The 21,343-nt window shown below is 43.3% G+C and overlaps 3 protein-coding genes across 4 annotated transcripts in view; 1 reads left to right on the plus strand and 2 right to left on the minus strand.

Moving 5' to 3' along the window:
- Positions 1-235: 235 nt before the first annotated feature.
- On the minus strand, positions 236-12,215 carry frk (fyn-related Src family tyrosine kinase). The gene is made up of 8 exons (XM_083643671.1): positions 11,552-12,215; positions 9,011-9,132; positions 7,849-8,012; positions 6,401-6,569; positions 5,509-5,667; positions 3,068-3,249; positions 2,641-2,806; positions 236-1,526 (listed from the first exon to the last, which is right to left on the minus strand). Exons 1-8 carry the CDS (start codon positions 11,926-11,928, stop codon positions 1,318-1,320), a joined length of 1,548 nt encoding a protein of 515 aa, XP_083499797.1. The 5' UTR covers positions 11,929-12,215; the 3' UTR covers positions 236-1,317.
- Positions 12,216-12,967: 752 nt separating this feature from the next.
- The window catches only part of nt5dc1 (5'-nucleotidase domain containing 1), a 96,138-nt gene continuing 87,762 nt past the window's right edge, over positions 12,968-21,343 (plus strand). The window contains exons 1-6 of the mRNA XM_083643672.1: positions 12,968-13,114; positions 14,341-14,432; positions 15,453-15,524; positions 15,666-15,775; positions 16,495-16,574; positions 16,667-16,748. Coding sequence (XP_083499798.1) covers positions 13,022-13,114; positions 14,341-14,432; positions 15,453-15,524; positions 15,666-15,775; positions 16,495-16,574; positions 16,667-16,748 — 529 coding nt within the window. The 5' untranslated portion in view covers positions 12,968-13,021. The remainder of the gene's footprint in view (positions 13,115-14,340; positions 14,433-15,452; positions 15,525-15,665; positions 15,776-16,494; positions 16,575-16,666; positions 16,749-21,343) is intronic.
- col10a1b (collagen, type X, alpha 1b) overlaps positions 16,891-21,343 on the minus strand; it is an 11,273-nt gene continuing 6,820 nt past the window's right edge. For both annotated transcript variants that reach the window (XM_083643669.1, XM_083643670.1), the window contains exon 3: positions 16,891-19,368. In XM_083643669.1, the coding sequence (XP_083499795.1) occupies positions 17,513-19,368 (1,856 nt within the window). In that variant the 3' untranslated portion in view covers positions 16,891-17,512. The remainder of the gene's footprint in view (positions 19,369-21,343) is intronic.

Genomic DNA, 21,343 nt, shown 5'->3' on the forward strand with positions numbered 1-21,343 from the left:
CAGAAAGACTTTGCCAATAAATTCATAAATCACTATTTATGTGTGTGTCTAAGAAACAAATGTCAAGCATTTAAGCATAAGCATTTAGATCAAAATAGCTTTAAGAGAATAAAAACGGAACATTCAATTACGCGTGTCCAAACTTTTCACTGGTACTGTCAATTCAGCTCAAAATCAATAACCATTACAACAAAAACCATACTAAATAGAATACATTTAATCATCTATGTGCATAAAGGATAATATTCAATTCATGTTAAAATATGATTATATGAACACTTATAGATTGCAAATAATGGAGGTTACAATGTACATTTTGTTCGGGACACTAAAAACATTACACAAAATGATCAGAAGAACCGAGTCAGTTCGGGATACTCGGTCTCAGAATGTGTGTGTGATATCTTCTCTTAACATCATAATGACTGGTGATGGCCAACAGGATCCCAGACCAACACTTTAAGAGCCCCCCCCCCCCCCCCCCCCACCCGCAAAAAACAACAAAAACGAGGGACCTGGGTCCAAACATCATTCAGTCGTCATCGCGGCCGTTACAGGTGTCACAGGAGTTGGGCGATCAAACAAAACACACTCAATCCATCAGTCGATCTCACACAAACACAGATTCAGAGTTTTTCTCAGACAGCAGATAAGCCAAACAGATGAAACTTCCAAGTGAACATGACTCAACATCTTCATTTTCATCAGCAGGTATCTCCTGATAAAAGCTTGGTGTCAGAAGCAGTGGAAAGAATGTCTGCTATGCGGAGTGCGTTGCAGAACCGGTCCGTCTGGACGGGGCAGACAGTAGCTTTCCGGCTCATCTGATAGCAAGCTGTCCTCCGGGGGGGGCGGGGCCTCCCGCCTAGTCAGGTGCGCTTAACGCGTTTGGCCGGAGACGGGGAGTCGTCTCGTCACGGTCCCGCTTGAAAAGTACTTTCGCTTGGCAAACAAAGCGACAACGGGGGGGGGGAGTGTCACAACCGACTGTTTGTTTGTGGCTGTAGTAAAACCTTCCCCCGCCAACAAAGCAACAGTTACACAAAGCGTGTATTCTTCCTATCACAGAGTAGATGACATTCTAACAAATAGATCCTTCGCTTGACCACAATTTGATCAGCGACTTCAAATCAAGTTAAAATCAGCTACCGTTACGCTGCATTAACTCGGATTCATTCAACTTGTATTCATCTTTCACATCAACTGATTTTGTTTTCGGTACCGTCATTGTAGCATAGAGAGTTCTTTTTTTTCCCGCCTCCGAAAAGGTCGTGGGTCACTCTCCTAAAGGTCATAGGTCACTCAGTGCGCTATGGTTTAATAACGGTTGGCGTCGTCGTAGGAGGTCACGTCCAGGTCAAAGAAGTCCTCGAGCTTCCACTGCAGGGTCTCAAACGTGGGCCTCGCCTGCTCGTTCTCCTTCCAGCAGTCCATCATGATATCGTACATGACTTTGGGGCAGTGCGGGGGGCAGGGCATCCTGTAGCCCACGGGTACTCTCTGGACCACCTGCATGTTAGACATGGCTGCCAGGACCAAAGCAACATCATGTGATACGGATGAAGAAGCACTTGTATTTAAACATTTGCCTAGTCAGGCTCTGAAACCTCGGTTTGACAGGAAGCATTTTAGTCTTCAACATGAACTGGAATATGATGTGATTATGTTATGTACACAATCCCTGCATCGCCTTCCTGCTATGCAAACTCAGGCAGTTCAATATGCAAAGCGCTTCTATTTGGTAGCCAAATGACAGGAGAATAACTACTTCTTGATTGTAGTTTGAATCCCCCTAAACTTTTTCTATGGTAACAAGACAGAGCTTCCTCTCATCTTGTTCAATCATGAGTAATAATAATAATAATAATGTTTGGATAATAACTGATTTATAGACTCCACTTTCACTCCACCTCAATAACAATGATACTAAAGTTGATTTGTGTAGCACCTTTCTTAACAGTGTTACAAAGTGCTCCACAAAGCAACTGCCAAATACAGCAGTAAAACTGAATAAAGTAACACAAAAGAGGATCAGAGAACACGATAAAAGTAAAAATGGAAGGGAAAAGATATAAAAGAGGACATAAAATCAACAGTAAAACCAAATCATGACTTCAGGCTTTGTTTTATGGAAGGTTTTAACTAAGGGATAATGTACAGTGAGCCGGCCGTTATCGCAAGATAAACCCTGGCAGGGTGATCAGGGAGGGGTGTTGAAATAAACCCTGAATTACTGGCTTGCTGTACATTATCCCGCTTATTATACTATTAATATTATACTATTAACTACTATTTACTTACGAAAGCTACGGTAACGTTTCTTTGACACCGGGTGTTGCGAATGAGCTAAATTAACCGTTACACTGACTGGACTTCTTTCTGCAGATTGATATGATCGAAGTCCTCCGAGTGTGCGATCAGAACGGCGTGCAGACTGCACCAACGGTCCGTTACACCGAGCATCGCTCTGTTATACACAAATAACAGACCGTACGTAGACTGCCGCAAATGACCAATCAGAATCAAGCATTCGACAAAGCCGTGTAATAAGAAGATTTAAAAAAGACATCACACAGAATCTGCTTGCCTCAAGGTTGTGAGGCTCGTGTTCAAAGGTGACGAGATGTCAGAAGGTCTCACCTGGGTAAGGCATCTGGCCGAAGGTCATGATCTCATGCAGCAGAATGCCGAAGGACCAAACGTCAGACTTGATGGTGAACTTGTTGTCGCTGATGGCCTCGGGAGCGGTCCACTTCACAGGGAATTTGGTCCCCTCAGAGGCTTCGTACACATTCTCACTCTCCATCTAGAACCAAGCCAGGCGGACAATATGGATTTCTACTTGGATGAGATCCCAGTCCAGAGATCGAATATACAATATGCATATTTCACATGCAGCCAAAGCAGCAATTTTCTGTCAAAAATGCAGGAAGTAACACGATATAAGAAAAATGAAAGCTCCTGCTGTCGATATAAATTGTATATACAATGTGTGTGTCCAAACTTTTGACTGGTAGTTTATATTTGATCCAGCTGTTAGCACTGTCCATGACGGCGAGGAACCCACCATGATAACCCTGGCAAGGCCAAAGTCAGCCACCTTGCAGGTGTTGTTCTCCCCCACCAGCACGTTCCTGGCTGCCAGGTCTCTGTGGATGTAGTTCTGGAGCTCCAGGAAAGCCATGCCTGATGCCACCTGGGCCGCCATCTCAATCTGGTCGGTGATACGCAGCGTGGTGCCCTTGTCCTCTGGAATAAAGCGGAGAGCAACACAATGAGTCCGTCTCTCAGGTCTGCTGAACGGTGGGGGAAGAAATCCATTTTCATTTCAGACTCAAGAGGGCTTTTTTTTTTTTGCCCCTTTGATGTCATTTTGAGATTAATCCTGATGCTTTTCTGGGGCAATTCCATCCATCAATGAAATAATACATTTGCATTGAATGATGGGCAACTCATTTTTGTCACTAAGATTTGAATGCTGCAGTCAAGAGTACATTTTTCATTCCTTGATTGTTGTTTTTTACGAGATTGCTTGTTGGGGAAAGTAAGTGGTCACATTCACGTGTGAAAACCTGACAACCCAATGAATCAAATATGAACGGGATGAAATGCAAAAGAGCTAGTTGCATTTATTATTAGGGGTATTTTTGGCACCCTCATTTTTAAACGACATTTTAGGAAATTGAGAAGAATTTTCGCCCCGAGCCACCGCAAATTTCTATATATGCTGCATTTCCCTTCTCTGACGTAACAAGAGTGGAGTGAGCGAGAGACAAGGGAGGCCGAGGCTGTTGTCCTAGCCATGTGCTACAGCAGGAGGACATGTTGTCCTAGCCATGTGCTACAGCAGGAGGACATGTTGTCCTAGCCATGTGCTACAGCAGGAGGACATGTTGTCCTAGCCATGTGCTACAGCAGGAGGACATGTTGTCCTAGCCATGTGCTACAGCAGGAGGACATGTTGTCCTAGCCATGTGCTACAGCAGGAGGACATGTGGTGAGTTATGGCAGATACTGTCTCAGACATCAATTCCACATGGCCGCTCCTGTCCTGACCATCAGTCTGACTGGAGATAAATGACACTTCATCTTTCCTGCTACGCCGCAGCTTCGCTCTCTAGGAGGTGAACACACGTCGCAGCAAATAAACAAGGTCAGACATTGAGGAAATGGGAGTCAAAATGTCATCATCATCGTCGTCGTCAGTGTTTCTGTTTGGAGAATGTCAGTCAGGGTCATCGAGGCATTCCTGTGCTCTTCATGGTTTTACAAACATTGAGAAAACCATTTTACTGCACATTACTGGTTTTCTTCAGTCAACTATTATAGTAATGACCGTGGCTGGTGCCCCCACACCACACAGGATAACTCAGACTAACTCAGCTAATCGTTTGTGAATGAAAGCAATTGTGATTGTTCTCTTCAGTGTGGTTTCAGCCTTTCACACCATGCTAGCTGGAGGCTAAAGCTGTGTTCACACCGAGATATTTAGTTTTCGCTCTGTTGCTCGATTCAACCCTTTGGAATCGCTCTGTCGCTGTGATTAAATCGCTCGTCAACAGGCACACGAATTGACGGACATCTGGGGGCTATAACGTTACGCAATGTCATGATGTTTGTCCACTACGAGCCACCTATCAGCGTGCTCCTAACGTGAGTTCTATACCGGTAGTACAGACTTCACTTCATGTCAGCTGTCAGCCTGTCAATCAGCTGTCAATGCGGTTTGTTGCCACACAATAAACCAGCGGTTTGTTCCAAGCCAGTGGGATCCTTGACTCACTCTCAACACGGCAGCCAATCAGCGTTGAACAGCGAGCGACTGATGCCAGCGTAATGTTCGCTCGAGTTGGGATATTTCATCTGGGGCGACGAGCGTATTTTCTCCCTATCGCTCTGTCTCTGTCGCTCGGACGCCCAGCGATTTTTCTCCCGGGCGAATATACGGTCAATCTCTCGTTTGCATTGACTTTGTATGTAAACTCGATGCCAGCGGAAAACTTGAATAGGTCGGTGTGAACGCAGCTTAAGAGATAAAAGTAGCTTCATGCTAGCTGGCTAAGAGATGAAAGTAGCTTCATGGCAGCAAATCTCCTCCTCTCTTTACGACAGCAGAGGACGAGCAAAGTCTGGACCCTGGCAGATAAGTCCCATCCTCATCTGTCTCCCACTTTCATTTCCTACCCTTCTTTAAACATTTATTAAAGCAGAATTATTCAACTAAACGCCTGGAAGGAAACAACACCCGCCAGCCCCACTTTGTTTTTAACCATGCATCTTTTGCATAATTCAGCACTTGTCTTACTCTGGACTGTGATGTGGTCCTAAAGCAGCACTTAGGGTTAGGTAAAGCAGCACGTAGGGTTAGGGTTCTTACTCTGCAGATACTCCAGCAGGTAAAGCAGCACTTAGGGTTAGGGTTCTTACTCTGCAGATACTCCAGCAGGTAAAGCAGCACTTAGGGTTAGGTAAAGCAGGTAAAGCAGCACGTAGGTTTAGGGTTCTTACTCTGCAGATACTCCAGCAGGCTGCCGTTGCTCATGAGCTCAGTGATGATGTAGATGGGCTCCTCCAGAGTGCACACGGCGTACAGCTGGATCAGCTTCGGGTGCCGCAGCTTCTTCATCATCTGGGCCTCCCTCAGGAAGTCCTGAGGATCCATGGTGCCTGGGAGAGAGGAGCAATGTGTGACCACTGACTTCTAATCACCTGCCAGATTCTTCTTTTTATTATTTAGCTTTTATTTTGGTGCTAAACGCTCAGTGAAGTTATCCTTTAGTTATCCCCGTGGGGGAAATTCATCCTCTGCATTTGACCCATCCTCTACTAGGAACCTTCCTAGAACTAGGAGCAGTGGGCAGCCGCAGTGCAGCGCCCGGGGACCAACTCCAGTTCTTTTGCCAGTGCCTTGCTCGGGGGCGCTGACAGGAGTATTAACCCTATTGGTGGGAGGATACCGGAGCGCCTGGAGGAATTCCACGTGACCACGGGGAGAACATGCAAACTGGGAGGTGGGACAGACCAGAGTACGAACCCGGGACCTTCTTGCTGTGAGGCAACAGTGCTACCCACTGAACCAGTGTGCCGTCCAGAAATGCATTCTTAAGCTCATTGTGGGGCTTCTGCACTACACTTCCCAGATATCACCTGTCAAACAAACACTGGCCACAATATTGTGACGTCTTTGATCTGGATTTCTGTTCAAGTTGGAGTTACTAATAGTTGGCTGTCTTTTCTAAGATTGGAGTTCGAGTTTTTTGTTAAATCTGAATCCGGTATCGAATCCAAATCATTTCAAATCCCTTATCCAAGATTTCAACGTAATTTTGTTGGTGGAAAAACATTTCTGACATTTTCAAAAACACGACACTTGTTAACTTTTACGCATATTGCATCTCACCAGGCTTGAGGGTCTTCACTGCCACGGAGGTGGTTTCGTTCCACTGGCCCTCGTACACTTCTCCAAACTGACCGGCCCCCAGCTTCTTCAGCAGGCGGATGGAGCTCCGCTCGATCTCCCAGTGGTCCGCCGTGTTGTAGGACAGCCCGTGAGTCTGAGGGGCCTCGAACTGAAGAGCCACAAACATCGTCCATTACAACTGAACTAAGCTCAACAACATCACTACAGTAAATGTGACAGACTGGTGAATGGAGTAACAAGTAGACAACTGAGAAATCACCACAAATCATGATACAAGGTTGCTTTTTGGAAAACCATGGAACGGGGGTTCCACACACACACACACACACACACACACACACACACAAGTTCCGATGTTGAAGAACACACACACACTCAATATAACAAAGTTTCAGTTCCACCGTAAGCTTGTTCAGGGAGAACCTAGCTTTTCACTCACCAACTTTCAGGATGATTTTCTCTGAATGTTGCTTTTAGGAGTACGAACATTCAAATAAGCATCATTATCTTCTTCGACTATTTTCAGATTTCAATGTTTGACACATAATTTGAAAGCTTACAATCTGCACTTTCATCATCTGTCAAAAACTGAAAAATGACCTTGTCCTACTTGTTACCCAAAACACCAGTACCTGTCTGTCACATACATTCCACAACTCCCCAAGTGACAGAACAACATTTTATACATAATAGTGATGATCAAAACTATCATTTTGCTCTTATCAAGTTATCTTCTGCCATGAAGTTATTCACCTTATGTTCAGACCTTACAGTGGGCCAAATTCTTCCGGGTCCTGTTAACACTTCCAGCAGTCACAGCGCAAAATAAGAGAGTTGTTTTTGGAGCGGACAGTGCAGGGGGTAAAATAAAGAATGTAGCCTACTACTTTGAGCTCGGTACACAGCAAGCAAGCGAGTATCCACTGTTAGCCAGGTCAGATAACGTTATCGTCGAAAATGACGAGCACTTTCTTGTAAAACATACCTGGACTCCAACAAAGAAAGCTTCAGATGGTTTTCTCTCCTCCGAGCGCTCGAGCCACTTACGTCTATAAGACCCGCAGACGTTAACGTAATTCCCTGGAATGCGAGACTTAACGAGCCAGTTACATGGCGTTGCATTCTTAGACATTGCCGTTTGCTTTTATTTGGTATGTTACATACAATTGGCCAAATTATTAGTTAATTCAGAGTTAGATGATATTGGAGCAGCCAGCCATTTTATTTTATTTTATTTTATTTTTAGCGGAAGTTGTGACACGACCACACAACCGGGTCAAATGGGCGTGGCTACATAAGGTGAATAGATAATGGAAATGGGGAACATATAAATAAAAAATAAACAGGATCAAATATTTATTTGATCCTCTGTTTATTTTTTTATTTTGCAGAATGCTTGTAGCTCATGACATCATATCTCAGTTTACCTTTTTGCATGGTTCATCCAGACACACACACAGCCCGTCCGCCTGGCTGGAATAATGCGCCACTAGCTCCACTAGTGTCTCAAAGGTTTTGGTCCTCGACACAAAATAGTGGCCATTGTCCAGTTTTTTCAGTTTGTAATGCTTCACCTTCCCCCTGTCCAGCACTGGAAGAGAAGGAGACATCCAGAGTTACACTTGGGACTGAAGATGATCCATTTCCTCACAGGAAAGTAACGTCATCGATCACAGCCTATAGACGGTTTAATTGGGAACAGTTTGAAACCTAGCTTATTTTCTGTCAGCTATCGTATTAGCATCATCATAGACTGTACACACTGCAACAGGAAGTTAGCTAGGGGCAAGTTAGAATTGATGTTGTCAAGTTGAAAGCATCTATATGGCAAAGCTGAGGCTCCTCCACAGTGCACATAAAGTACATTTCAGGGAGTCTTAGTCAGCTTGCACAGACAGGAGCCATTGAGCTGGTATTGGTTTGTGGCTAACTATCTGTAGCTAGTATGAGGAACAGACTGAATTGTGCTGAGGAAGAAATCTACCAATCAACATCATCATTGCTAAGTAAGTAGCGAATAGGGCGAGGGCTCCCAAAATCAGAACTATCCCTTTAATGAATGAAAAAAAAAATGCTGATGGAAGGAGCGAGGGCAAAATGACAGGAAAGTTTCAAGTGATAAGGAGATAAAAGTTATCATGTGTTTTTTTTTATGGGAGCCGAGGTCATCATTTGTTTAACTTGATGGCCTTCAACCATCAATCACTTCCGTCAACGGAGTGGAAAGAGTGATTGGCTCTGAGTGGAGCAGGGATTGTGCTGGAATGAGGAAGTGTGTGTTTTGTGTATGCAGTGTGTGTTTTGTGTATGGAGTGTGTATGCAGTGTGTGTTTTGTGTATGCACTTCCGGGCTGCGTATCAGGAACTTGGCACAGAAATACATGGATGACAGGAAGCTTAGGAACAGGAGCACATTCATGTCATTTGTTGGAAGTCGTACTTAATTATCGCCTTACAGAGTGACGGGCAAACGACGCAAGTCATTCCCTGATTGTATTGTATGCTGTTCTTATTCTGCCATATGAAAAAGGTATAAAGTCCATTTGACTGGTTTCAGAGGAGAACATTTTAAAGATCCAGTTGGTTTACCTGAGAGAGAGAGCTCTCCTTTCTGACTTTCACAGTTCCTGACGAGGAAGGCGCCATGCTTGTTCACTCCAGCCAACAAGAGCTTCTCTGCATCGAGTCTCTTGGTGTCGGCAAAGTACCATCTGGAAATCACAATGGAGGCAAAGAAGCGTAGCTGGTCACTGGTCAGTCATGTGGTCATCTCAGACTATTACAGGTGCCTGATGGAGAGGGTGGGAAGGTTCACCATTTGCAAACAGTTTCCCTGCACCCTTTTACGTTTCTGAGGAATTCTTGTTCAGGGAGAACCAAGCTTAACTTAACCAACTTTCAGGGTGATTTTCTCTGAATGTTGCTTTTAGGAGTACGAACATTCAAATAAGCATCATTATCTTCGACTATTTTTTCAGATTTCAATGTTTGACACATCATTTGAAAGCTTACATACGTGCCTGATGGAGAGGGTGGGAAGGTTCACCATTTGCAAACAGTTTCCCTCCACCCTTTTAAGTTTCTGATAAATTAGCATTCTATTAGCCTAACCCACTGTTGTCATGTGAAAACAATGAAACAGCACTTTTGATGATATTTTAACTTCAATTAAATGAGTGTTTGCTCTTTTATGGGATGATAAAATTCCACAATCTCTTGGGCGAATGAAATCTTCTCAGACCCATTTAGATTCATTCAAAATTCATCTAAATGGTAAATTCATGGTGGTCAATCTGAGGGAAAAATGCTGTTTTAATCATTATAGAATATAACCCCCCCCCCCCCCCCCCTATGTGCACCCCATAGTTAGGCCAGTTTAAAACATATATAAAAAGCATTTTAGCAGAGTAACAACTACTGTATCCTTAAAATTATGAAGTCCTGTGTTGAAAAATCATAGTCCAATACCGCCGAGCAAATACTGTACTGTCGTCTATAGATTCAGTGAACAATAACTGTTAGTGTTCCAGTATCCAGTGAGCCATGGTGACGCCTCAATTTATTCTTTTTCATTTTGATAAAGAAAGATGTCTTAGAATCATATACACTATTTGATCAGATCCTTGTTAATCTAGTCCCTAATCCGTGTCCATCAAGTTTATGCATGAGATTGAAAGTGTGGAGCAAGTGGCGCTTCCACCTGCAGGGACACCGAGACGAGAACTGGAAAAACCAGCTCACAGCTGAGCAGGCACAGGTTTCATTGGGATGTCAATAGGCTGTAAATGCATGACAAACATGGGTTGGACTTCGACTTGTCTCACTATGATGACATCACTTTTCTTTGAAGCTGTGATTTGACAAAATATTTTTTTAAATAGAAAGCAACATCGTGGAAATAGAAAACATGTCCACGTCATCTGCATTAGTGAGTGAATGATGTCATGATGATGTCAATGCCCTTCACAAATAATTAGCCTGCTTGTTGGAAAACCAATTACAAACAATGTCACTGTGTACAGGGGCAATCAACCCGTAAATCTCGTTTGTTTTCATGTCTAACAAGGACATGTAGGTCATAGTATTTTGACACCATCGACAGCACTAATATGCCACAGAGCATATTAGTGCATTGTTGATGTTTTGGAGTCGAGGTTTTTCTGTTCCCATCGTGGGAATTATTAACCCATCCCTCTACTTCCTGGTCACAGATAATTATTAACAAGCTCAACCCAAGACTTTACCCTGAGCTCAATATTCAGCACCAACAGTGAGGGGACATGCAGAAAAACTCAGTTTTAAGTATCATGTAATCCTGGGAATTGAAAGCATGACACTGCTGTCTTTGTCAGACTTCAGACTTGAACAACCTGTAGCCATTTCAAAAGTATTTGTAGTCTCAGATTAAAAACTACTTTTTTAAACTTTTTTTTTAAATCACAAATTAAGCACTAAATTGGGGAAATACGTTTTTAACACAAATGGTCAAAAATGATGTATGGCCATTGAATATAATCTATTCAAGGCTACATATATATAGGCTGATGATCTATTCAAGAGATCATCAGTATAGGAGCATATCAGTAGGCCAATAGTAAAGGCCTATTAGCAAGCAAACTATGGCCTATTAAGAGCCGATAGACCCTTCACAGCAACAGTTTTGAGGTGGTAAAGCAGGTGTAACCAATACCATTCATGATGATGGTTCCATTCCATTTAGGTGTTCCAGTGCCAGGGTCCTCATTAATGTTATTGTTTACACCTGCTTTACCACCTCAAAACGGTTCCTGTGAAAAGGGCATATTGCATGCTACACCCATGCAGGGGAGTTGGCTAATATAGGCTATAATACTCCAGCTTCATGAACACTGATCCATTAGCCTACATTTGTGAAAAATAACTAGCTTAATTTTTTTTTTGTATGCAATATTTCTTTGAGGAATATGCCTACAAATATCCCAGGGCAACTCTAAATCCCGATAGGAATATTGCAGGAATGCCATACTGTAGGAGATGAAAATACACAAAACGCACCTGTGTACCTACTACACCTGTGTACTGTAGCCTACTACACATCCATATAGGATATATTAGGTCAAGGGGGATCAGCAGGTGGTAGGCTATACTTACGGCTCTGCAGCAATACTCTCCACGGGTGCCACATAATTGGCAGGGATGTATCCCTGCTTGGAGGCTGAGACTCCACTGAGGGCCTTTGCATACCACCATTCCCCAGCACTTTTGTCCAAAGCCTCCAGAGTATCTCCAGCGTGGAAGCTCAGGTCCTCCCCGGTGCGGGCGGCGTAGTCATACAGGGCGATGTAAGCATAATTTGATCTCCCCGGCGCTGGGACCACGGGCAAGGATCTCTTCGGCTCATCAACCGCACCAGGGTTTACAAGCACACGAATATCTTTCTCCCCCGGTGGCCTGTCAGCCTGGCCCGGCTTTTTAAAACAGGCCAAAAAACTCTGGCAACACAAACGGCACTTTTTTTGAATATCCATGGTAGGATTTTTCAATCACATGAAATCATTTTGTGAGGAAAAACATCTGTTCGTAAATCCCTTGCTCTCGCTCATCATCCACAATCTACGGAGTGAACTTTTATTGATTATCCCGATCGGTCCCCGACTGCTTAAAAGTCAGCCGCAGTGGTCTTTGACCGGAGTAAAAGCAAAGAAGCAAGCACACCCAGCTAATAAAAAGAATAGCCTTAAAAATAGATTTATGGCCGCACAGACTCACAGTTTCCTGGACGAGGCTGTTTAGAGTTCAGCGCTCCGGTGTTGTCTGTGCCAATCACCTGCACCTGCTGAAGAATGAGGAGCGGTGCAGGCTCACCACCTAGGCTAGGGAGGCGGCAGGTGACGGTATAGCCTGTCCTCTGGCGCCCTCTGGCGGCAGCTAAGGATACTAAAGACTCAAGAGGAGTCAAACAGGCAGGCAGCAGTGTGTGTTGGGTTGCTAGTTGAATTCTGGTGCAACTGCAAAACTTCCACAGAGCCTGGAAAGAACAGGAGCATTTATAATATTTTATCTAATACAAGGTAGTAATCAATTATATTCCATTTAAATTAAATTTCCTTTATTGACATGCATTAATGAGATTACTGTTAAAAAACGTGAAAAATGTAGGCTACATATCTACATAGCCCTACTTAGAACTAGCAGCTAGGCTACATACCTACATAGCCCTACTTAGCACTAGCAGCTACAGCCAGCCACCAGTTTCTCTCTGCGCATATGCAGCGTCCGTTACGGTTTCGTTCCATACCCGGAAGCACTGACTGCACACTCTTGCTTGCAGTCGCCTCTCTGACGCCTTCTCCTGGCATAGCTTTAACTTCTGCCTGCATAGAATGGGCAACTTATTGACACATTCCATTCAGTGAATATATAGTTTCGTGCTTGGGAAACCGTTTTGTAGAGAACATATTCGTAACAGCGACCTACGGCGGGGCTGAACGGAAAGGCAAACAGTTCGAGGAGGCTGCAGATCCCCATCGCCATTGACATTGACAGATCAGTTGTGTTGTGCAGGCGTGTGTATATACAGTCGGGCTCCATACAGGCTTTGATTTGCTTTTCCCAGCTACAATGAGCGAATACTTCAGCCTTTCGGATTGCGATGTTATTGGCTTCGATTTGGATCACACACTCTGCCGATACCATTTGAAGGAGACCTCCAGGGTGAGTTTGTCCAGCTAGCTACAGTAGAGCTGTTATTATCACTGCTGGTAACAATTTAGATACTGTCGCCGTATTCGATTGGAAAACATTTGTATGAAATGTAGCAATAAGGAACTGACAAACAGTTCAGCAGTCAATTATCAATTATCTCCATGGTCGTGAGGATGGGTAATGACGTGTCGTTAGTGGTTGAATGTGGAGATGCTGGCATGTGTGCAAGCAGGTGATGCTGATGCTGCAGTCGCTCAGCGTGACTCACAGGTTTAACGTCGGCAGGGATGCCCATTCATCTTTGGTTAAGGCCTGTTGGTATTGATAGCTTCTCCTGCTACCGTGCGTTATATCATTGACCCACCTTGATACAAATGACCAGTTTTATGTGATACTCTGTAGCAAAACAGATTGCTGGATCGAGCTATTATCTTATACAATACATTATGGCATAACGTAGGCCTGTTTTATCAGGCCTAGTCAATTTTTGTGATGATATTATTATGGCATGTTCCCAATACATCCCTACTGCCCCTACTGTTGTCAATGTAGGCAAGCATTTACCATGGATGGAGTGGCAGGGATTATGCAGATCTTCATTCCAAACACTAAACCATCAAGTGATTTGCATACCACCCAGAGAAGAGTGTTTGGTTGTCCTGTCTCACTCCCTACATAGCACATAGGCCATGTCCAGACTAGGAGGCCAAATCCGATTTGTGAACTTTAGTGACCTATTAATTACTTTATCCAGATTGGTTTTATGAGTCTGGACGCTCCAAGTCTGATTTGTGTCACTTGTCCCAAACCACATATGGAGGTAGTTTCCAATCTGCTTTAGACTGATGTGACTTGAGTGCGGACGCGCAGATCCACCAAATCTGATTTGAACGTCACTCGCAACTCATGATCAAATGCTTCTGCGCAGGAAAACCACGTCACCAACGTACGTATTTACTGATGCCCACGTCGTTACCATAGCAACCCATGCAGATAGGCTGTTTAGGTCTGGACACACAGATCCGACTTGAGAATCAGATTTGTGGCAGTGCGGACACACTCCCAAATCAGATTTGGGAAACCAATCAAGATAATGATGATTAATGACTTTATCAGCAAATCAGATTTGCCTGTAATGTGAACATGGCCATAGTTGCCTACCCCATGCAGTAGCCAGTTGAACACTGTTCATCCGGACTCCAGTGGCTGACAATGTTTCGTCTTTGTTTTTGCAGTTGATCTACGAGAGCTTCGCCAGGTATCTGGTGGAGCATAAAGGCTATGACAAAGATCTCCTGAACTTATCGCCCGCTACCTGGGATTTCTGGTGAGTCATCAGCAACAGCTCCTCGTCCCCCAGCTGGGGGGAAACTAGGGATGTAGTCAAAGGGTAAACAAACACAGGTGTACTGAATTCCCATTTGTCTTTTTAGCGGTATTCAGAGATTACTCATTTAAATTATTGCTAACATATACACAGTACTGGGTTGGGCACTCCACCAGTACGCCATTGAAACCATTTATTTTATTTTTTATTTTATTTACCGTTTTCAATTTTACAATAGTGAATATAACTAAAAGACATACAATGTGAAAACAAACTAACACAACACAACCAGCCATTGAAACCATTCTTGAAATCAATCTCGAACCAAGCAGTTAGTAAATAATAAAAAGAAATGTGTGCAAACACTTTACAACTCATTACCCAGTAGGGATGCACCGATATGAACATTTTGGCTGATACCAACAATAATAACCAATATTAACATGCTGTTATGGCCAATAAACCATATTTACCAATGTCTATATGATCTGTATAAAAACAAGTTTCTGTGATAATCAAATTTTGTACATAGTGAAAAACACATGTAAACACTGTAAATAAAAGTAATCTTTCTTTATGTGCATAACATTTGAATAAGCTCATTTATCATAGATTTAGCGCATTGTTTCCTCTCTCAATATGTACATTTTGTCCGATACCGATAACTGATAATTAACATTGCTGTTATTTTGCTCATCAGACCATATATAAAAAATTACTAAGATCGGCCGATAGCGATATGATTGCCGCTAATATTGTGGATCCCTATTACAGAGTGAAACATTTCGCTACAACTCTTTTTGAGGTGGAATGCAATACTGGCGCACTGTTTGATCTGGTCTGTTGTTAGCATGTGAGCTACAAGCTGCAGTGATTGAGCAAGCAAATGTGGATGTCCAGTGGAATGCTATTGAGTATTGGTATTGATTTTGCTGTACTGAGAATGGGACCGCAGTCATGAATGATGTGGCTGCCGTAGGGTCGTACTGGCTTTATAACACAATCTACTTTGCCATCCAGTTTTAAAGGGCTAGTAGTGGATCTTGAGGAGGGAAACCTGGTGAAGTTGGCTGAAGATGGAACTGTCTTAAGGTAGGCTCAGCAAATCATTGCTGTTTTACACATTTGATTTGCGTCCCCAATTTATTTAGTGCTTTTTCCACGTGTCATTTTTTCACAGATATACTTTTAAAGTGGGATAATAGAACCGTTTTATTTTTTTTGCTTAATTAGAGCAACACATGGAACCAATGACCTCAGCACAGAAGAGATCATCAAACATTATGGTCCAAAAAGGGAATGGAAGCACTTTGATAGCCTCAATACCTCCTTCACAAGATCTGGTATCCTGTTCTTCTTGTCCAGCTTTATTACTTGACAGATGCATGCTGTTGGATGTTATATATAGGTTAATGCACATTACCAGCAATTTAATCATGATATAATATATTATATATATATATATATATATTAGAGCCCGACCGATATATCGGTCCACCGATATTATCGGCCGATATTGGCCGATAACCGATATATCGGTATCAACCGATATGTTGGCTATTATTGTTATAGTCAAGTTATATGTCGTGTATATTTGATCTTTTTTCTTAACTCAAATTATATTTTATATTTGTTCTGTTTGTGTTTTTGTATTTCTAGTTATTTATAATTATTAAATTCCCAGTTCAGTTTACTGTTTCATTGCATTGATGTCATTTTGGACAATAAAGTTTATTGATAAGCTGTAAAATATCCTCCCTACATTACATATCTCAAGTCATGTCCAGTCATATCTTTGTCAAGTGTTTGATATTTGAGGGATCATTGCAAGAGAATTGTGTAATATAATGGTGTATTATATAATATAAGAATATCGGCCGATATATCGATATCGGAATTTTTTTACTTCTTAATATCGGTATCGGCATCGGCCTCCAAAATCCAGTATCGGTCGGGCTCTAATATATATATATATATATATATATATGATGGCAGTTCTTTTCAGTCTCACTGTTATTGGATTTTTTTTTTTACTTTGTGTACTTTGTTTTGGTCTTTCCAGCAAAATACTATTTCTATGACAACTATTTTGATCTACCTGGGGCTTTTCTCTGTGGAAGAGTTGTGGACATGTTGCACAAGGTAAAGTCTCATAATAAATGCTTTCATCAATAACCAATTGAAATTGTCATGTGGGGAAAAAACCCATAATGTGACCGTATGCTTTTCTGCAGCGTGGAAATGAGGTGAATTCTGACTTTTGGAAAGACATGCTTGCTGCTATCGACCACAATTACAACACGTCTGCATTCAAAGGTATGCATTTTATTCCCATCTTGGATCTTTTTGTGCTAGCTTTGGGCGAGTTTTCCATGATCGATTAGATGTCTACTGTGTTATTTTCCAGTCACACAAAGGGAAATACACACATCACACAAAAATAATAACAATGTTTTTCATTTTTTGAACTAGAACTTTATTCTTTGTTTTGGTCAATAAGTGGTACATTGCTTGACACATCCAATGGGACATTGTTGTTTTGACAAAATGCGTTTAGAATTTCTCCTCCTGTGTTGTCTTGCTAATCACATCGCTTCTGAGAATATACTGATCTTTAATAACATATTTCAATGCAACACGTTTGATTTATTTTGCATGTATATTACAGGAAAAACTTTTTCAACGACAGACATTAATAAACACAAACACAAATAAAAGATTTGCTGTACAGGCAGTTGTAGAGCACCACATAAGATATCTTCCAATATTGTTTCATGTTTCTTAAAGTAGCACTGGCACACATGCTGTACTGGGAAAAGGGAACAATTTGAACCATACATTTCTAAATTTCATTCACCCCCTGTATTAATGCCTCTCTCAGTGGACTTCTTTGGCAATTTTTTTGTTCTCGCTGTTTATGTAAAAATATGACTGAGGCAGATAGGCGTGTACAATTGCAACAAAATGTCCTTTACTCTACAATGATGACGACAATCTCGATGGCAATTTGTAAACTGGACTATTTCTCTGAGTACTTCATATGTTTTGTAAGGTTTTGAGGTTTAACTGGATTTGTGAAATCACGTAGAGGCAATCAAGAACCCAGAGAAAGAGCAGTGAACATTGTCTGCTGCAAAGATACCATTGCTCTCCTCATCAGGGACCTGGATGTAGACTCTGTCATGGGCATGCAGCATAAGGACAGCACTGCCAGACACCTGATCGAGGAAGCCCTTGTTGTACTCGTCATAGGAGAACACAAGAGGCTCCTCATTCTTGTAGAGGGCCACCAATGCATTGGCACCATTGACATGCATGTGGTAGACAAAATAGTAGAGGCCTGGGATCTGGCAGGTAAACACGCCACTGTGGGGGTCATAATGGTTCTCCCCATTGTACAGAACATGGCCGAACACGATAGGGGTTCCAGCCTGGGGGTAGGCAGTGGTCAGCACGGCGCTGAAGGCAGACATAGGGGCCTTCATCATCGCATGGGGCATCACGACCTCATGGGACTTGATGGGATGGCTCTTCTCGTGGTGGTAGATCAGCTCTCCTGGGGCGCCAGGTGGACCAGGAGGACCGTTAGCGCCTGGAATACCATCATCACCTCTGGCACCTGGAACTCCAGCTGGACCCATGGGACCAGCAGCTCCTTTAGAGGTCAGTCCAGCTGGACCAGGGGCGCCTGGATGACCTGTGTGGCCCTTGAGTCCTGAGGGACCGGCTGGACCGGAAGGTCCGGAGTGTCCCTTGGCCCCTGGAACTCCATTCTCACCAGATTTTCCTGGTGCTCCTGTATGTCCTGTGTGTCCCTTTGGTCCTGGAAGGCCATTAGCACCAGGCTTACCTGGGGCACCACCATGGCCCTGTTCACCCTTTGGACCTTGAGGACCAGCATAACCTGTAGCTCCTGTAGCACCCTGCGCCCCAGGGATACCTGACTTTCCTGAGAAACCCTGAGCTCCCTGCTCACCTTTGACTCCCTTGGGCCCTGGTGCACCTACCAAACCAGTGTCTCCTTTAACTCCCTCTGGGCCTGCACCCCCATCGAATCCGCGTGCACCTTGTGGACCAGCTGGGCCGACAGGACCAAGAGCACCAGGAGCACCAGTCCAACCAGTGGGGCCTGGCTCTCCCTTCTGACCAGTGGTTCCTGATGTACCTGGTACTCCTCTGTCACCTGGCATTCCAGGGATACCTGGTTTACCAACACCTGGCAAGCCAGGGGAGCCAGGCTGACCAGCTGGACCCTGATGACCTTTAGGACCCATAGGTCCATTCATACCTGGGATTCCATTCTGACCTGATTTTCCTGGTGCTCCTATGCCAGGAGCCCCAGTGTGGCCCTTTAGCCCTGGCATACCATGAGCTCCAGCAGCACCATCTCTACCTGGGGTGCCAGACTTACCAGGCTCTCCAGGGTAGCCAGTGGCACCTTGTATACCAACTCCATTTTTGCCAGGCGTACCGGATGGACCCATTGGGCCAACTGGGCCTACTGGTCCGTGAGCCCCAGGAATACCATGTCCTGTCTGTCCTTTGGCACCAGGAAGACCTGGGATTCCAGGATGTCCCTTCAGACCAGTTTCTCCTCTTGCTCCCTGGGCTCCAGGGATGCCGTGTGCTCCAGGTTTGCCAACAGAAGAAAGTCCAGCAGGTCCAGAGGCTCCATGAGCACCAGGTGCACCTATGGCACCCGTTGCTCCAGTTGCGCCAGTTGCACCGATCTCACCAGGAATACCATTGCTGCCTGGCTTTCCAGGGCCACCTGGAGTACCAGGTTTACCAGCTTGAGTGTAGCCTTGGGGTCCAGCAGGTCCAGGTGCGCCTTTTTCTCCAGGATATCCTACGCCACTCTTCCCGGCAGGTCCAGATGGGCCCATTGGTCCAACCTCGCCTGGGGCACCTGGCTCACCTGGGGGACCTACAACGGCTAGGGAATACATAAAGGTGGTTAGCTACTATGATGCAGGTAACAACCACAGAATCAGAATGGATCATGTCACACTCACAGGTTTACGTTGATGTCAGATGGATATTTCATGTTTATCGCTGGTTTTCTTGTGTTTTAGTGAACTGTCATTCTGTACCAAAGAGGGTTCATTACTGCACCGTATTCTAAATGATGCTAGAGATGGATTGTAAAAAAAACAACAACAGCAGCACATGGATCTAATAGATGTGCCCCATTTTGTTTGAGTATTGATCAACTATTCTGTCACGCATCACTTGTTACATTATCGATCAGGACTTCTTTTTCATATCATTGAGCCTTGAAGTATGAACATTTCTGCACGATGCAATTAGCAGTGTAGCATATGGTGCATTGAAAATAATCCTTAGTTTTCCCTATAGAGTGAGTGAGTAAGAAAGAAAGAAAGAAAGAAAGAAAGAAAAAAGAGAGAGAGAGAAAGAAAGAAAGAAAGAAAGAAAGAAAGAAAGAGAGAGAGAGAGAGAAAGAAAGAAAGAAAGAAAGAAAGGAAGAAAGAAAGAAAAAAGAGAGAGAGAGAGAAAGAAAGAAAGAGAGAAAGAAAGAAAGAAAGAAAGAAAGAAAGAAAGAGAGAAAGAAAGAAAGAAAGAAAGAAAGAAAGAAAGAAAGAAAAAAGAGAGAGAGAGAGAAAGAAAGAAAGAGAGAGAAAGAAAGAAAGAAAGAAAGAAAGAAAGAAAGAAAGAAAGAAAGAAAGAAAAAAGAGAGAGAGAAAGAAAGAAAGAAAGAGGTGCTGGTAAAATATGCAAGTGGCTGGTAGATTTGAATCACCTTCCCCCCCAAAAAACAACAACAAACAATCAAACAATGGTAATCTATTGAGTGGCTGGTAGAATTGGAACATTCACGAGCCATTTGGCCCGGTGGACAAAAAAGTGAATTGTGGACCCTGATTGTGTTATCAAAAAAGAAGAAGAAGAAATAGTTTGATTTCCACAACATTTTTCTTCACATCCTTTCACTCCTTGTGTCTTTTCACCATATGACTCTAAGAGGGTTTGTTGGACCTTGAAATAACCTCAGAGTTGGTATTCTGCTCCAGAAGACCACAACCTGATTTAAAACACAGAGGATACTACTCCCTGTGATTATAGGGAGGGCTGTGGGGACAGCTCTCCTTTTCCCAGGGTAGTCTGGACAGCAGCAGTGGTGTGAGGGGATGTTCCTCGCTGAGTTTGTTCCTGTATGTGGGGACCCAGCTTCTGTGCATTGCATTTAATTTGCCCACACCATACTGTAGCCTTTAATTCCCTGGACTGCCCATGGCGGAACATGTATGCTTTGTGGTCTGCAAGTTTGTTGACATCACCTTGAACCATTTTCTACCACTGAATGTAGAGTTTGTGAGCTCCTGATCGGTAGGTCATATGAGGGCATGTACAGTATGTCTGCCAAACTGACTTATATGATGTCAGGTTTGTTATTTAGGTCATTTATTAACGACCCTGAGTTTCTCCCCAAAGTCAACTTCTGGGTAGCCCCATCTCATCAAATCCAACCGTGGGATTGGAGATGTTTTTCATTCTTGAGCTGATTGTCAGGAATTTGTTGTAGTGACTGAAAAAATGTGAATGCAAAAAAAAACATTTTCAATTTAAAAGTCACTGTGGGAAGCTTGCAAAATAAATGTCCTAACAAGGATATTATGTAAGTACAGTATACTCATAATTGATATTGTAATAATCCTACTATAACTATAACTGGGACTATAGGGCTTTAACATTTGTGAGGCTTAAAACAGATTAGTAGCTTTTTCCAATTTGGCTCCATCAGATTCTTTGCCCTGCTACAGACACTCAGGAACTGTGATATATTGAGAGTATAACTAGTGATCTTAGTAAGTAAGTACATTTTATTTCTATAGCACTTCTCACAGAGAGGACTCACAAAGTGCCTCAAAGGTTAAAATACATGCAGAAAA

This window comes from Poromitra crassiceps (assembly GCF_964638095.1).
Source record: "Poromitra crassiceps genome assembly, chromosome: 9".
In the NCBI taxonomy this organism is placed as follows: domain Eukaryota; kingdom Metazoa; phylum Chordata; class Actinopteri; order Beryciformes; family Melamphaidae; genus Poromitra; species Poromitra crassiceps.